This window comes from Mesoplodon mirus, assembly GCF_964341445.2.
Source record: "Mesoplodon mirus genome assembly, chromosome: 10".
In the NCBI taxonomy this organism is placed as follows: domain Eukaryota; kingdom Metazoa; phylum Chordata; class Mammalia; order Artiodactyla; family Ziphiidae; genus Mesoplodon; species Mesoplodon mirus.
Window position 1 is genome coordinate 58,353,676 of NC_138986.1, and position 17,346 is coordinate 58,371,021.

Here is a 17,346-nt window from a genome sequence, read left to right on the forward strand (position 1 = left end):
AATAAAGGAAAAATGTTTTAGGCTGTTCTGCAAAACTATTAGTCTCTAACATTAAAAGAAAACATTGTTGCTCTAAGAGTTTGCGCTTCATTCCAAAAGAACGCCATTAAGAACGTATTCGGCTTGGTGCCGGTAGGTTTTGGTAGGTCTTTGAGGCCAAAATAATCTTTATGTCTCTTTCCAAACACAGGAGGAAGAATTGAAGTCGGGAAATCGTATATTTTAATACAAAGCCATTGTGCTGCTTTGGAAGCCTGCAACCACGCAACAACGAAAGCCCGAACAGGGCGTCGGCCTTGCCCATTTCATCCCTTCTCGACGAATTGGAGCTGCAGCAGAAGACCGAACCGCGCGGGGTCCCGGCCGAAATCCACGCGAAACTCTCGCGAGAGCCTCCCGACAGCCGCGAGCCTTCGTGGGAGCCAGTTCCCGTCTCCCTTCTCAGGGCTTCCAAGGTCTGTCTCCTCCCCGCCGGCTTCCTCCGCTACCGCGGGGCGGGCCGGAACTTGTATGCATAGGAACTGATTTACACAGTAGAGTGTTGCCGGCCGGCGTCAAGGAGAATAGGGTGCCCTCCTCTTCCTCTCACCGTCGCCGCCGCGGAGCGGAGCCGTGCAGATCAGAACGAGGAGCGCGGTTACCGGGAGGGCTGGGTCTATGGTCGCTCCGCGGGCCGCTCCGCCGGCTGGTGCTTTTTTATCAGGGCAAGCTGTGTTCCATGGCAGGGAACTTTTGGCAGAGCTCCCACTAGTAAGTGATCTTCCGTCTTCTTGTCCGGGGCTGGCTCTTGGGGGTGCTGTGTGGACGGGGCCTGCGACTCCCCTTGGCCTGGATCCCGGCCCATGTCCCGAGCGCCGCGGAGTCTCCCGGGAAGCGGCGGCGGCCGGAAGCGTGATGAGCTTTTCTCGGACGACTCCCCTCACCCCGCCCCCTGGCCGGGTTTCGTTGGGGGGAAAATCTGTTGCGGGGAGGGAAGGGGGTTCAGTCTCCGGAGAAGGAAGGTTCGGGAGTTGAACTTCTGATTCTTGGTTTAGCTAGGCCGAGGAGTTGGGGCGGGGGGAGGAGGAGCGGAGCCGGTGAGGGTTGGGATGGGATGGGCACAGGTATGGGAAATGTGACACAGTATAGAACTGTGAGGCTGGCTCTTCAGGACAGTTGTGGTTCGCTTTTGCCTGGTATTTCTAAAGTTGGTCGGCATCGTAATCTTTTGTCATTCATCTTCTGTCTTGTGCGGATTTAATATTACTCCGAGGAGAGGAGGGAGTCAGGCTTGTTTCTGCTCATGAACCGCTTTCTGCCACTACCTTAAACCTAGGTGGAGTTTTATGTTTGTAAGGTATAGGACAGGTGCTCTCAACATTTGTCCATTTCGTTAGTCTGTGTCTCATATTTTGTTTTAAAAATGTATTTTCCAGGGACTTTGCCAATGTCTTTAACATTTTTTCATGAATTTTTGTTTCTGTCAGTACCATGGAAGAGCTAGAGTAATAGTGAAAACATTTCTCCCTAAATACATCTGTTTAACTTTGGGTAGGCTGTACACTGTATACTTGAAAGACGAACAGAACCTGATAAATATGATATCTTAGTGTAAATAATTTTTAATGCTAAGAGAGCATTAGTAACTAAATTTTGAGTGCGAAGAAGATGGATTCCTATATTGTTCATTCGGTTTTTTAGCCTTTTGCACTAGAAAAAAGAAACAATGGGCTTTGAAACCTGTTTTCAGAAAAGCAGGTTTTCTTCTTGCTATAAGTGATTCTGTGGAGATGTGATGCTATAGAAGCTTTACTTCTGATCATATTTTTATTTTGCACTGCGTTCATTCACTAAAATATTTGCTTGGGCAAAATTAAAATATGGAAAATTTCTGTAGTGAAGAAGAGGTATTCTGGAAAACTTTGAAAGAAGCTGAGAGAATTGACAGGTAGCTAGCTGTTGATTATCAGAAGTTACAGCCCTTTTTCAACTTAAAAAAAGAAAAGATCCTGCCCCCTTTTGATAAGCATTCTCATTATGCTTTCATTTACTGTCGGCTTATCAAAAGGGGGCCAGGATCTGTTTTATAAAACCAATTGTTTTTTCACTTTTCAAATATAAAATACTGTAATATTAAATGTGCTTTTTTGGAAAACTGTCCTTGCCTCCCAATTCAAATAGCCCTGGAGGAAGGAGCCACTTTGTCTTACTCAGATCCCTTGAGAATCACGGAGTCCCTCATCTGCAAAAGGTGACAAATATGAAAGACAAGACAATCAATTCGGTAAAAACAAAAAGATTATGAAAGCCATTGTTTTAGGTGATTTTGGTGAAAGAGGGAAATTGACATGAAGTATGTTGTTTTCATGGCTTTAAATTGCCCATTTTAACATTTCTGCTATCAGCATGACAATTTTTTTTCTTCGTAACATATGAAATAATGGTGAGTCTTACAATCAGTGTAATCTTTTTTTAAATAAATTTTTTTACTTATTTATTTTTGGCTGCATTGGGTCTTCGTTGCTGCGCAAGGGCTTTCTCTAGTTGTGGCGAGCTGGGGCTACTCTTCATTGCAGTCCACGGGCTTCTCATTGCGATGGCTTCTCTTGTTGCGGAGCACGGGCTCTAGGCGCGTGGGCTTCAGTAGTTGTGGTGCACGGGCTCTAGAGTGCAGGCAGGGTCAGTAGTTGTGGTGCACGGGCTTAGCTGCTCCACGGCAAGTGGGATCTTCCCAGACCAGGGTTTGAACCCGTGTTCCCTGCATTAGCAGGCCGATTCCTAACCACTGTGCCACCAGGGAAACCCAATCAGTGTAATCTTAAATTTGGTGATATGTGGTGTTAATTGGTTTATCTTCCATATTGCATGCTGTGAGGAAAATTTTTAAATATTTGTGAAATTTATCTTTTTAAAAACATAAAATGACTGTGGAGAAGAAATTGATAATTCTGGAACAGAGAGAATCCTAGTATTTTCCAGAAAGTTAAAGTAGAACACAACACATTCTTTGATCTTGATGCAGTAAAGCTAGGACACTAAACATTTGCTGGTCGACTGATGACTGATGTAATGAACAGGTAACAAACATTAAAACTACAAAAGCAACTCGATACTTTATTGTATCAAAGGAAATTGAAAACAGTTACATATTATCTAGGAAATAACATAATGAGATCAATATATATTCATGTCTATGGGAGGCGGCAAAGCCAAATTTATAAGAAAACATCTTGAATAACTGAAAAAGAATAAAAATTAAATATTTTACTTAAGAGTATTAAAAGGGAACAGTGAAATAAACCTATAGAAGGCAGACTTAATAAAGTTAACACTGATATTAATATATTAAAAGGGAAAAAATAGTCAGAAATTATAAGAGCTGGTTCTTTGGAAGGGAAAACCAAAACGGTAGACTAAACTATGCTAGCTGAATAACGGAAAAAAGGGATGATACAGAAATACAAAATTAGGAATGAGAAAAGTAAATAATCGCAGATATACCTTTGTGTTATCTCCATTTTCAAAATAAATTTGAAAGCCAAAACAAAGTTACCAGAGAGCTACTTCTTTAAAAATTGCTCCAGGCCCACATTATTTCATGGGTAAATTTTTTCCCACTTTCAAGAGGATCTGCTATTAAAGTTGTTCTAGTTCACACAGAAAGTTTTCCAATTCTCTTTATGAAGCCACAATAACACTGATAAAATCTAGCCAAGATAGCACTAAAAACAGTCACTTTTGAATATTGATGTAAATATAAATTACTGTCAAACGGAGTCCCACATTACGTTAAAAGTATAAAAAATGACATTGATTTTGTAGAAATGTAGTCAATATTGGGAAATCTGTTAGTAAACAGTAAAGGAATTAAAAAGACACTTAATATAATGCGACATCGATTCTTGACTAAAGCTCTTACTAAAACAATAATAGGATGATTACTTAACATCATAAAAACATATCAGAGCATTAACAAGAGATATTTAATGGTGACACATTAGGAAAATTAGGGTGCTTCTTTAACATTGTTCTGAATATGCTACTCTCAATGTAATTGATAGGATAATGAGATATAAAAATGACAAAATTATCAATATATGGAGATAAAATTAACTAGAAAATTCAGTTAATTTAAAAATTATTAGAAATAGTAAAGGTTTAATAAGATGAGCAGTTACAACATGTAAAAATAGAAAACTTTCTTTTACTGTTGATGGAAAAAAATAATTTACAATAGCAATGGAAAATATGAAATACTCAAGAATAAACTTCAGAAATGTGCAGGACCTGTAGGAAGAAAATTTTTATATTCTCTGGAGAACATAAAGATCTTAATAAATGGAGTTTGAATTCCAGCATTGTAAAGATACCATTTCTCCCTAATTGATCTTTAAATATAATGCAATCCCAAAGAAAATTTTGGATGAATTTCCTTTTTGGGGACTTGATATAATGATTCTAAAGTTCAGGTCTTAGAATAATAATTAGAATTAGACTTGCCAGAAATCTTCTGAAGAATAGTAGCAAGGGGGTTTTTCCATACCAGTTTTTTTTTTTTTTTTTTTTTTTTTTTTTTTTTTTTTTTGCGGTATGCGGGCCTCTCACTGTTGTGGCCTCTCCCGCTGCGGAGCACAGGCTCCGGACGCGCAGGCCCAGCGGCCATGGCTCACGGGCCCAGCCGCTCCGCGGCATATGGGATCCTCCCAGACCGGGGCACGAACCCGTATCCCCTGCATGGCAGGCGGACTCTCAACCACTGCGCCACCAGGGAGGCCCATACCAGTTTTTAATTACTCAATTTTATGTGTTAAAATAGCATCTCAGGGACTTCCCTGGTGGTCCAGTGGTTAAGACTTCACACTCCCAATGGAGGGGGGCTGGGTTTGATCCCTGGTCAGGGAACTAGATCCTGCATGCCACAACTAAAAAGATCCCACATGCTGTAACGAAGATCTCGCATGCGGCAACAAAAGATCCCGTGTGCGGCAGCTGAGACCCGGTGCAGCCAAATAAAAATTAAAAAAAAAAAAAAAAAAAAAGGATGGCATAGGAACAAGAAAAACAAATTAAAAATAGGAAATTATAAAGAAGATCCAAATATAATGATAGAATTATACTTCTTGAAATTCTTTGGTGACATTTGGATAACCATCTAACAAAACATTTAGCTGGATCCCTACTCTACCCTGTATCAAATTCCAGATTGATCACAAATTGAAAGAAAAAAGCCTTAAGGATATTAGAAAGTATGAGGGATTTTTTTTTAAATCATTTTGTATCAGGGAAGGCCTTCCCATGTGTGACAAACACAAAATCAAAGTAAACTATAGATTTGAATAAATACGTGATTCAGATTTCTGCATTGCAAACCATTAAATATCAAGAGATCATGCTAAACTTGGGGAATGTCTAGAGCATATTTGACAAAGAAATGATTTTTTTATCCATAATACACAAATTTTAGATCGTAAGATTATCTTAATCATAAAATGATGACCATCCCATTAGAAAAATGGTCATGTTAGGGTTACGATGTACCAAAGAACTATATTTGACCAATAAAGGCATGGAGAAATGTTTAACCTTAGAAGTAAATTAAAAAAAAATAGTGAGATAATAATTTGCCTTTAAGTTGTAAAGTATTTAAAAGACTGGCAGTGACCTGTAGGGTTAAGTATTTTAAGACACCCTCATGTGTCACTCCTCTGAATGGAAATTGGTGTGGAAGGCAAGCTGACAATGCATATCAAAATTACTAGCAAAACTGACCCATTAGTTCTAGGAAATGATTCCAAATATTAATCAAATATACAAGGGTGAATTACAGAGATGTTCATTAAAGCATTACTTGTAATAGTGAAAAAGATAACTTACATGCCTATCAACAGGGATTAACTAAATAAATCATGATCCATCCATAATGCTGTGCAGCAATTTAAAAGGATGCTGAATAAAAAATTCATTGATGTAAAACTTACAGTACATACTGAGTGACAAAGCATGATGCAGAACATTTTGGAGGATCACGTCAATTACATGTCTGTTTAAAAATAGACTAGACTAGGGCTTCCCTGGTGGCGCAGTGGTTGAGAGTCCGCCTGCCGATGCAGGGGACACGGGTTCGTGCCCCGGTCCGGGAAGATCCCACATGCCGCGGAGCCGCTAGGCCCATGAGCCATGGCCGCTGAGCCTGCGCATCCGGAGCCTGTGCTCCGCAACGGGAGAGGCCACAACAGTGAGAGGCCCCCATACCGCGCAAAAAAAAAAAAAAAAAAAAATAGACTAGACTAGGTAAGAGGTGGAGGCTATTGGTAAAATAAATTCTGAAGCAGCTTTTAACATGATTGGAATTTGTGAAGTAGAAATATTACTCTAGTTACTCATGAACATCTGAGAGAAGATATACTTCAAATCTAAGGCATCATCAGTCAGTGTCAATTTCACCATTATTTATCACTAAGAAAGTGTAAACATTACTGCCCATTAAAATGCTAGGCATCACTGAAGATGCATCTTGATTTCAGTCTTAAAATCAATGAAATACACTATAATAGTGACAGAGGTGGGGGTGGGGAGAGGTAGACTGAGAAGGAAGAGAGAAAAGATTAGAGCAGATTTTTTTCAGGGCATATTTACATTTATTAGTGAGGTAATTCTCAGTGTCAAAGTTTCAAGAAATGTGAAAAATATTGTCTTTCAAGGTTACTTGTATTTTGTACTTCTCAGAATATTAACAACCTCTTCAATCTTAGAATGTTTCCTGTAACTTTGTTAGTTGATTTTCTGTAGGATGTCTGAATCTTTGCTTTTTTTAGTTTGCAGTGGATTTTGGATAAACAGGATCTGTTGAAGGAACGCCAGAAGGACTTAAAGTTTCTCTCAGAAGAAGAGTATTGGAAATTACAGATATTTTTTACAAATGGTAAAGTTTTTTTTTAATTGGTTGAATTGGTACAGTTGGTTACCTGTGAATTAAAATGTTTTTCTGTAGTAATTTGTGATGAACTGTTTTAGTCCCTACTTTACATTTTTATTTACATGTGTATTCTTTTTACAACATGTATCTTTTTTTAAAGTGATTTAAAGTCTTTTGTGAATCTTACATGTCAGAGACACTCAAGACGGTCTTAAAATATTAATCTCCCTAAGCTTTATAATGCATCATTAAACCTAATTTAAGATTGGCTAAAACAAAGTACTTTGAGGATAAATGATTCTTTGGATTGACATCCTGTATTGGTCACTCCTATCTTACAAGTTTGCTTTGGACGGAAGAGTTTTAGAGTTAAAAGATCCTTGCTGTGCCACGTGGTAACTTTGTCACAGGATCTTTCTCACCCTCAGTTCACTTTTATGCAAACCTGCCTCTCTGTTGTTTTGAGGATTCATTTTGGGTTTTTTATAAACTTTATTAAGCAGTAGTTATAATGCTGATAGGGGTCTAATAAGAGTAATAATATGAAGAGCATTGAAAATACTTAGAAGATAGAGGGGAAATACCTATCATCTAACCTCCTTGATTCAAGAGTAGATTTTATTATGAGGCAGTTTCTGTTTTTTTGTTGTTGTTTATGCGTACCTATATATTTTTTTAACAAATTTGCAATCTTAGTACTAGACCACTGTGATCCAAGTAGAGCTTTATAGCATGTGTAGGTTTTTCTCTTTGTTAAAAATGAATATAGTCATGATTTAACTGCATTGAAGTTATTGTTAAATGTTAATATAATGATTTCAAAAATACATTTAACTTTATTATTTTTCTTTTAGTTATCCAAGCATTAGGTGAACATCTTAAATTAAGACAACAAGTTATTGCCACTGCTACGGTCTATTTCAAGAGATTCTATGCCAGGTAGGCCTGTGTTATTTTGGGAATATGTTAATGCTTATTTGAAACTCTTATCTAATGTTGATGAGCCTTATATAAGTGAATCGTGTATTTGCCATAGAGTTGTCCTGATTTTTTTCCATATAAGTGTTTTCTATATGAATTCTGTTTTCATATGTGTTTTTCTATATGAATGACATTTAACTTTGTTTAATCATATTTTAGGTATTCTCTGAAGAGTATAGATCCTGTATTAATGGCTCCTACATGTGTGTTTTTGGCATCCAAAGTAGAGGTATGAAATAATTTTCTGTTTTTTTTTTAAATTAATTAATTAATTATTTTTTGGCTCTGTTGGGTCTTTGTTGCTGCACGCGGACTTTCTCTAGTTGCGGTGAGCAGGGGCTACTCTTCATTGTGGCGCATGGGCTTCTCACTGCGGTGGCTTCTCTTGTTGTGGAGCATGGGCTCTAGGTGTTTAGACTTCAGTAGTTGTGGCTCATGGGCTCCAGAGTGCAGGCTCACTCATTGTGGCGCATGGGCTTCTCACTGCGGTGGCTTCTCTTGTTGTGGAGCACGGGCTCTAGGCGTGCAGACTTCAGTAGTTGTGGCTCATGGGCTCCAGAGCGCAGTCTCACTCATTGTGGCGCATGGGCTTAGTTGCTCCACAGCATATGGGATCTTCCTGGACCAGGGCTCGAACCCATGTGCCCAGCATTGGCAGGCTGATTCTTAACCACTGTGCCACCAGGGAAGTCCTAGTTTTCTGTTCTTTATCAAAGTATAGTCAACGTGTATTGGTTAATCTGCCCCAGTTTTAACATTAACTGTGTGAAAATAATGTGATTTATATAAAATATTGAAATTTATACAAAATCAAAGAAATATATACATATCTCTGTATATTCAATTAACAAACACTTATGTAGCATTTTACTATGTACCTTGTGCTATTCTGACTCCTCTTACAAATTATGACTTAATCCTCATAACAAACTATGGGCTACATAGTTGTAATCTCATTTTATAAGTGAGGAAACTTAGACACAAAAAAATTAAGTTCATGTAGCTGATAAGTGACAGAGCCAGTATTTAAACCCTGGGAGTCTGGTTCCTAATCCCATGCTCTTAACCGCTTTGCTCTTCTGCCTCTGAGACATTCATTGTTTGGCACTAAGGAGTATTCCATGAATGCCACAGCTTGTCTACTATAACCTGAGGATGTTCTTCCTTCTCCTTCATATGCTTCCTGTGTTCTGCTGTCTTCCCTTCCTGCCTCCTGATGATTGGCTGGATAACAAGCCATAGGGAAAGCAAGAGGGAAAGCAAGGATTGGGGTGGCTGTAGCAGTATATATTCTAACGAGGAATGGTTTGGGTAGTGAGGGTTGGGAAATTAGGTGAGGGAGAGAGAAGAGAGATGGCAACTTGCAGCTGAGACCAAATCTCTGCTCACCTTATTTACCTTTTTAGTATTTTTGAGAGAGCTCAGCTAAATCCAGATAATAATAGCAGATATTATTAACTGGTCTTCATAATAATCCGTGTACTCTTCAGTAATATGAATCCTTTGTATATGTTTCTATTTTTAGATGATGTCTTTAGATTAGTAATTGTATTCCTGAATATTAAATGTAATTTAATTGTAAGTGGTAATTTAAGGAGGCAGAACCAGCTCTGTTGTTTTTAAGTTCTTTAATGGAAAAGGAGGTGTTTATAAAAGGCCCGTATTATGGGGTGGCTTTTCCAAATATTACCATGTAATTTTATGTATCTGAAGGACAACCAGTATGAGAAACCAAGACAAAATCTTTATAAACTTCTACTCTTGTAGATTAACTTGGAGTTTTAATTTGTCTTGTGTGTTAAATATCTTTTGTTACGTGACTTACTGAATAGAAACCTATTTTTTGATTTATTAGGTGAAAGTTTTTCCTTTAAGAATTTGGGGTAAAGAATTATTCCTGGAAAAAGATGTATCCTTTCATATTTGGTTATAGCATTTTAAAAAATCTTTAACTATGACCAAATCTTTCTGTGTTTTGTCCAGTTGTGTGAGAATTGTATTGAAATGGCATTTAAGAAGATGTCTCAGGCATTTAATTTTCAGTATCAGTTATTATGGTGTGAGGTTTAAATGCAAATATAAATAATACACAGGCATACATATCCCCCCCTCCCCAAACACACACAGTTAGCTAAGGATTCAGGTTGAAGGTTTTTGAACAGACTGTATTCAGTTTAGTTTCTTCTGTTGGCTAAGGAACCAATTCTTGATTTTTCAGCTTTAAAAATGAAGGCTTTGGGGAAATCCCTAGTGATTCAGTGGTTGGGACTCCACACTCTCACTGCCAAGGACCTGGGTTCGATCCCTGGTCAGGGAACTAAGATCCTACAGGCCACACCACACCGCACGGCCAAAAAAAAAAAAAAAAAGAAGCCTTTAATAACTTTATAAGGTTAATCAAATTAAATGAGACTATGTGTAAGGTGGATCACCTCATAAATTTTTGTTATTTTTACAGTGGCAGTATATTAAGTTCAAAGAGGAAATGGGAACTGACATCCGAAGTCTTATGCTAATCATTCTTGTCTTCCTGTTCCGAAAAGAAAAATAATTGCTTGTACGGTCTTTTGAGTTCTTTTGGTGATATTAAAGTTTATTTTCTTCAGAGATTCAACTGTTTTATTATTAAATTCCCTGAAGTACCTGTTTGGTAGTCCAGGTTCAACTGAAAGGAAGCATAGTTAATACTTATTCCGGCAATTAAGTGTAGAATCTAAAAACTCTTGGAAACTAATTTGAGTGCAAAAAACTGGCACTGTCACTTCAGGGTCTGGTTTCTAATTTGGTACCTTCCAATAATATTAAATTATAAAATTATTTAAGCATTTGTGTTAAAGTGTAGTAATTTTAAGGAAAGGTCATAAATTTAGAGATTTAAGTACATTATTCCTCAAGTAGGTAGATAACTGCAAACATCGGAGGAATATAGGAAATGCCCTGTTTTGAATAGACCTCAGATATACTTAGGTTCATTGGGTTACTATGTACCTAATCTCGTTTACTTTTCTTTTTCTAGGAATTTGGAGTAGTCTCAAATACAAGATTGATTTCTGCTGCTACTTCTGTATGTAAGTGCAAAAAATATATCTTGCTTTAAGATTGTAATTCTAAAGAAAGCTCCATAGGACATAGATGTTTTTCAGTTTATGAGACCTATGAGAGATTAGTTGGGTCTATTAAATCTCCTGAGGTGAGATCACCTTTATGCCTAATGTATTTGGCTAAAAAATTTAAAATACAAAAAATTTTTAAACCACTTAAAGTATTATCTCTAAGACATTACTTTTAATGCTAAAAATGGGTAGTAACTATTGAGCCAAAAACATCAACTCTGTGGCTCTTAATTTTATAATAAGGTTAAGAAAGAATTTTTATTTTTCAATTTTATTGTACTTTATTGCTTCATAATAACTAGCAATTGTGTCATTCTTGTGGGTGAAATAAACTATTTCTTTAGCAATTGTAATTATGTCTTTGATGGGGATTGTGTTTTTTCACTCTTTATGGAAAAATGTGGCACAGAAAAATATGCTGACTCTTTAGTTCGTAGAGCTGATTCTAAGCACCAGTTCTGTCTCTAAGCAGCAGCTGTATAACCTTGAACAAGTTGCTTTACCTTTTGGCCTTAATTCTTTACCTAAAAACATGGGGTTTACGTGCCTGTGAATCATGGCATTAAAGGAAATAACATTGTAAAGTAGCAATCGTAAAGTATTTGTACACAAGGTAATAATATTATGCTGTGTTCCATCTTCATAGGTTAAGCAAAAAGATATCACCTAACAAAAGATAATTAAAATTATTTTTTTTTACTTCTGTGATCTTACACAGAAGAGGCAGAGGCATTTTGTATTAAGTTTCTGAGCCAGAATTTCATGTTTTGGGGGTCATTTTCCTTTCTGAAAGGAGTGTAATAATCTAATTCAATCTTTTTTCATGTCATATCTTATTTTGAGCATAGAAGAGTAATAATCAGTTTTGCCATAGAATTTAATATGTCAAATATATCCCGTTGGTGAAGTATTGAATTGCCCTCTGGAAAATCAAAATTATTTAAAAAATTGAAAAATGACTGCAAGGAAATGTACCAGAATGTTAGCAGTGCTCACCTCTGAGTAGATTATAGGTGCCTTATTTTCTTCTTACTTTAGTCTCTCTTTTCCAGACTTTTTAGAAGGTGTATATTTTTGAAAATGTAAAATACCTATTACCAAGGTTTGTTTTTTATTTCTCATGCAAAGGCTAAAAGGCACACTCATATTAATTTTACCAATGAATAGGGAACTTTATAGTAGACTATTTTACTTATTTCATAAATTTTACAGTGTATTATATCGCCCAGACAGCTTAGTTTTCAAATTTCAGCCCCAGTGCTTTCGACATGACAAGTTAAGCAAAATATAATCTCTCTGCTATATGAGGATATTAATAACATCTATGTCATACGGTTGTTGTGAGGATCAAATAAGTTAATATCAGTAAAGCTCTTAGAACCGTGCTTTGTTCAGTGTGTTAGTTTGCTAGGGCAGCCATAACAAAATGCCAGAGCCTGTGTGGTTTAAACAACAACAATTTATTTTCTCATGGTTTTGGAAGTTGGAAGTCCAAGATCAGGGCGTCAACAAATTAAGTTTCTCCTGAGGCCTCTCTCCCTGGCTTGCAGATGGCTGCCTTACTGCTGTGTCCTCTTATGGCCTTTTCTCTGTGTGTGTGCATCCCTAGTGTTTCTTCCCTTTGTAAGGATACCAGTCCTGTAGAATTAAGGCCCCATGCTTATGACCTCATTTAACCTTAATTGCCTCTTTAAAGGCCCTGTCTCAAAATAACAGCCACATTGGGGGTTAGGGCTTCAACATGTAAATTTGGCGGGTGGGGGTGGATAATTCAATTCATAATACTCAGTAAACTGTAGTGGTTACTATCATTGTCATCAACAACATCATCATTATCACTGGAAAACACCATACTGGATGCAGTGGTGATAAAGAATTTAAGGACAAGAAAATAAGACGTCAATATACAAATATTAATACAGAAGAAACTAAGTGGCATAAGAGAGTAACAGAGAATGTAATGACTGTTTTGAGTGGGAAAAGTTGATTTGTTAGATGAATCCAAAAAGGCTTAAATAGAATTTGGTGAAGAAAGAATTTGAACCTCGGGAAATGCAGGGGAAAGATAGCCTAGGAGCACTGAACAGTTTGATCAATATAAGGAAAAGCTACTGAGTTACATTCAGTGAATGGTGAGTAAGGAAATAGTGGGAAATAGCCCCCCTACCTGGCTAAGGCCAGATAATAGATGGCCTTCAGTGAGGAATCTTCAGCTTGTTCTGTTGTCAGTGGCGGTACCTATGAAAGCTTTATTTTTCAACATGAGGGTGATGCCAGAGTTGTGTATTAGGAAGATGATTCTGGCAGAATTATGTAAAATGAATTGAGGAGAGTGTGAGTCGAAGTAGACAGACAAAGTTTGAAGTTTTTCATGTGATACAGCATGGATGAACCTTGAAGATATTATGATAAGTGAAATAAGCCAGTCACAAAAAGGTAAATACTGTGTGATTCTACTTATATGAGATACTTACAGTAATCAAATTACTAGGCATAGAAAGTAGAATGGTGGCTGTCAGGGGCTGGAGGGAGTGGGAAATGGGGAGTTGTTGCCTAATGAATATAGGGTTTCAGTTTTGCAAGAGGAAAAGAGTTCTGGAGATGGACGGTGGTGATAGTTACATAACAGTGTGAATGTAATTAATACTACTGAACTGTATACTTAAAAACGGTTAACAGCAGAAACTAACACACCATTGTAAAGCAGTTACTCCAATAAAGATGTTAAAAGAAAAAAATAACGGTTAAAGATGGTAAATTACATGTAATGTATATTTTACCACAGTTTAAAAACCACCAGGAGTTCCCTGGTGGTCCAGTGGTTAGGACTTGGTGCTTTCATTGCCGTGGCCCTGGTTTCAACCCCTGGTCGGGGAACTAAGATCCCGCAAGCCGTGTGGCATGGCCAAAAAAAACCTCCAAAAAACAAACAAAAAAACTCACCGATAAAAACCCTTTCTGAAATAGTTTTATATATACGGCAAACTGTAGTGAGTACTGTCACCACTGGGTGCTGTAAGAAGGAAAGCTAACAATTTTAAGGTAGGAAAAAACTTTTAAGTTATTGAAATAATAAGGTAAACACTAATGAAGCCTTAAAATAATGTTTTGGTAGCCAGCAAGGAGAACAAGCAAGCTAGGTTTGAATGATAGAGTCAGCAGGACTTTTGAAAAGAAAAGATTTAAGAAGAGTCAAAAATGATATTTGAGGTTTCATACCTGGGCATTGGGAGGTGAAGGTGGTACTGGAAGAGGAGAATGAGTGGGTTCTGAAAAGAATTAGATTTACTCTTCAACATTCTGAGTGTAAATGTATCAGTAGAACATCCTATTAAAAATGTGAAGCCAGTGATAGAAATTTGAGACTTGATACCTTTTAAGAAAGAGAGCTGCATAATGTCTTTCGCTGCATAGAAGATATATACCAAATAAAAAAAACAGACCTTCGGGTTTGTGATCAGGCAGGAAATATACAAGGTGGACCTAGAGCATCTTATAGTACCAATAAGTAAGTAAGTACTCAAAAAAAAAAAAAAAACCCCAAACCAAACCCCTCATTAATGGGGGTATGTCAAAGACGTATAGGAGCCAACTGAAAGAGCTTTCAATGGCCAAAGCTGGAAGAATTTGAGCAACAAAATAAAAAAGAATAATACTGCATTATAACCCAAAGTATAACCCAAGTATAAAATAAATATTCATGCACCCACACTGATATAAATAAATGATAGCGTAAATAAATAATGGGGGGGGAGACAAATCTCCCATACAGAAGAATTTCAAATAATTTATATAGCTAACTCCCCCATCAAGTAGAGGAAGCATAAATTCCTACTCCTTAGGTGTTGGCTATGCATAGTGACTTTTCTTCTAATGTGTATATTATGAAAGAAGGTGGGAGTATAATTTTACAGTGGAGAAACCTGACAAGCACTGTCTCAGCCAGGTGATTGAAGTCAATATCAACAATGATAAATGACATTAATAGTATGTACTTTTGCTGTAATATAATGAAATGGCACTTCACCTCTGTGGTCTTCTTTCTGAAATCCCCAAACCCCGGTCTAATCATTAAACATCAAATTCCAATAGGGAATCAACCTACGGAATACTTGACTGGTTCTCCTAAAAACTGTCAAAGTCATCAAAAATAAGTTATGTCTGGAAAACTGTCACAGCATACAGAACCTAGGGAGACATGACAAGTAAATGTAATGTGGTGTCCTGGAAGAGAGCCTAAAACAGAAAAAGGACATTAGGTTAAAAACTAAGGAGAGGGGCTTCCCTGGTGGCGTAGTGGTTGAGAGTCCGCCTGCCAATGCAGGGGACACGGGTTCGTGCCCCGGTCCGGGAGGATCCCACGTGCCGCGGAGCGGCTGGGCCCGTGGGCCATGGCCGCTGGGCCTGCAAGTCCAGAGCCTGTGCTCCGCAACGGGAGGGGCCACAGCGGTGAGAGGCCCGCGTACCGCAAAAAAACCCAAAAAACAAAAAAACAAGGAGATCAGAATAAACTATGGATTTTAGTTAGTAATAATGTATCTATCTTAGTTCATTAATTATAATAAATGTACCATACTAATGTAACGTGTTAATAACAGGATTCTGGGTGAGGGGGCGTCTTGGTCTGCTTCAGCAGCTATAGCAAAATACCAAAGTCTGGGTGGCTTAAACAAGACATTTATTTCTCACAGTCCTGGAGGCTGGGAAGTCCAAGATCAAAGTGCCTGCCTTCATCAGTTCCTTGATTGGCCATGATTCGCTTCCTGGCCTCCAGACAGCCTCCTTCTCAGTGAGTTCTTACATGGCAGCCTACTCAAGAGTCTTACTTTTAAAAAGTAGAGGAATATAATTTGGTAGAGGTTTCATTTGTTTTGCTTTTAAAGGAAATTTGAGCATATTAGTAAGCGATAGGACAGATTTATTGGAGGAGGAATGGTTAAAGGTGCAAAGGAAAAATGTTGACTTTCAGTTGAGTAGATGAAAGCAAATGCACAAGTGGTAGGGATAGCAATAGAGAGGAGAGATGCATTTTCCTCCAGGTCAGAAGAAAAGGATTAGGAAGTAGAAAATCAAAACGCAGAGCAATTTTATCATGGAATAGGAGAGAAGTTGACAGCATCAGGTAAAATCTAATTCAGTAAATTAGGTGTCAAAGTCCAGGGGTTAGGGATGTAGATTTGCTTTATATACAGAGATAGTTTTACCTTGTTGATTGGTTAACATTATGTAAGTACCTGTTTTGCTTGTACACTTCATATCTTGCTTACATTAAATGGATTTGTGGGGACTTCCCTGGTGGTCCAGTGGTTAAGACTCTGCGCTTCCACTGCAGGGGTGCAGGTTTGATCCCTGGTTGGGGAACTAAGATCCTGATGCCCCGCGGCATGGCCAAAAAATAAAAAAATTATAAAAGGGTGGGGATTTGTAAAACTCAGTAACCTTGATGGGTACATTTTTAAATTAACTAAAAGGAGAGGAAAGGAAATGTTAAGTAGACATTTCCTAATGTCAAGTTTAAATGGCTTAGGCTTCAAATCTTGGCAAATGTTACCTACCTAAATTAGCTGTTAGAATAGTTAATTCCTACCATTTTTGAGGAGATAGAGGATTAATTAACAGTTTTTTCGTTTGTACTTTCTTAGTGACTAAGGGTGTGTGTGTATATATATTTGTGTGTGGTATGAAGAAAGTCCTAGAGACCTTTGCACATATATTCATGATTTTATTAAAATATGTCTTTTGATAAAGAAATACCTATTATAAAAAGTTTAGAAAGTTCAGATTAGTAAAAATCTATAAATCTCAGACGTAACTACTGTTAACATTTTTTGGTTGTATTATCCTTCCAATATTTATATATATAGTTGACCCTTGAACAACACAGGGGTTCGAGGTGCTGACCCTCTGACCCTCTGCAAAGTTGGAAAATCTACATATACAACCTTGGTTCATGTAGTACCTATTTATTGGAAAAATCTGTGTATGCGTGGACATGCATAGTTCAAACCTGTGTTGTTCAAGAGTCAACTGTGTATATTTACAAATATAAACATATATATATATATATATATATACTTGTGAACACATATATAACCCATGTTACTTTTAAGCTAAATTACTAAATAGAGCAATACCATTCTAGAGCTAGAAAGATGTTAGAAATGATAAAAGCCAGTGATTTTTTTTCCATTTCCTTTAGTTTTTAAGCAGCAGAACTCTTCTTTCTTAATATATTAAATATATCATTGAAACTCTCTAATTGTAATATAGATGGGGGCCTAGGGCTTTCTGCCACTCAGTCTTTCACCTTGCCTGAAAACAAAAAAATCTGCATCCCTAAGCATATTCAAGAGCTCC

The 17,346-nt window shown here is 37.4% G+C and overlaps 1 protein-coding gene across 2 annotated transcripts in view; it reads left to right on the forward strand.

The window, feature by feature from the left end:
* CCNC (cyclin C) overlaps positions 1–17,346 on the forward strand; it is a 27,956-nt gene continuing 10,610 nt past the window's right edge. Inside the window, exons 1-5 of one of the 2 annotated variants that reach the window (XM_082634290.1) lie at positions 1–750; positions 6,795–6,901; positions 7,750–7,834; positions 8,036–8,105; positions 10,893–10,944. In XM_082634290.1, the coding sequence (XP_082490416.1) occupies positions 719–750; positions 6,795–6,901; positions 7,750–7,834; positions 8,036–8,105; positions 10,893–10,944 (346 nt within the window). In that variant the 5' untranslated portion in view covers positions 1–718. The remainder of the gene's footprint in view (positions 751–6,794; positions 6,902–7,749; positions 7,835–8,035; positions 8,106–10,892; positions 10,945–17,346) is intronic. The other variant, XM_082634289.1, reaches the window with a different exon arrangement.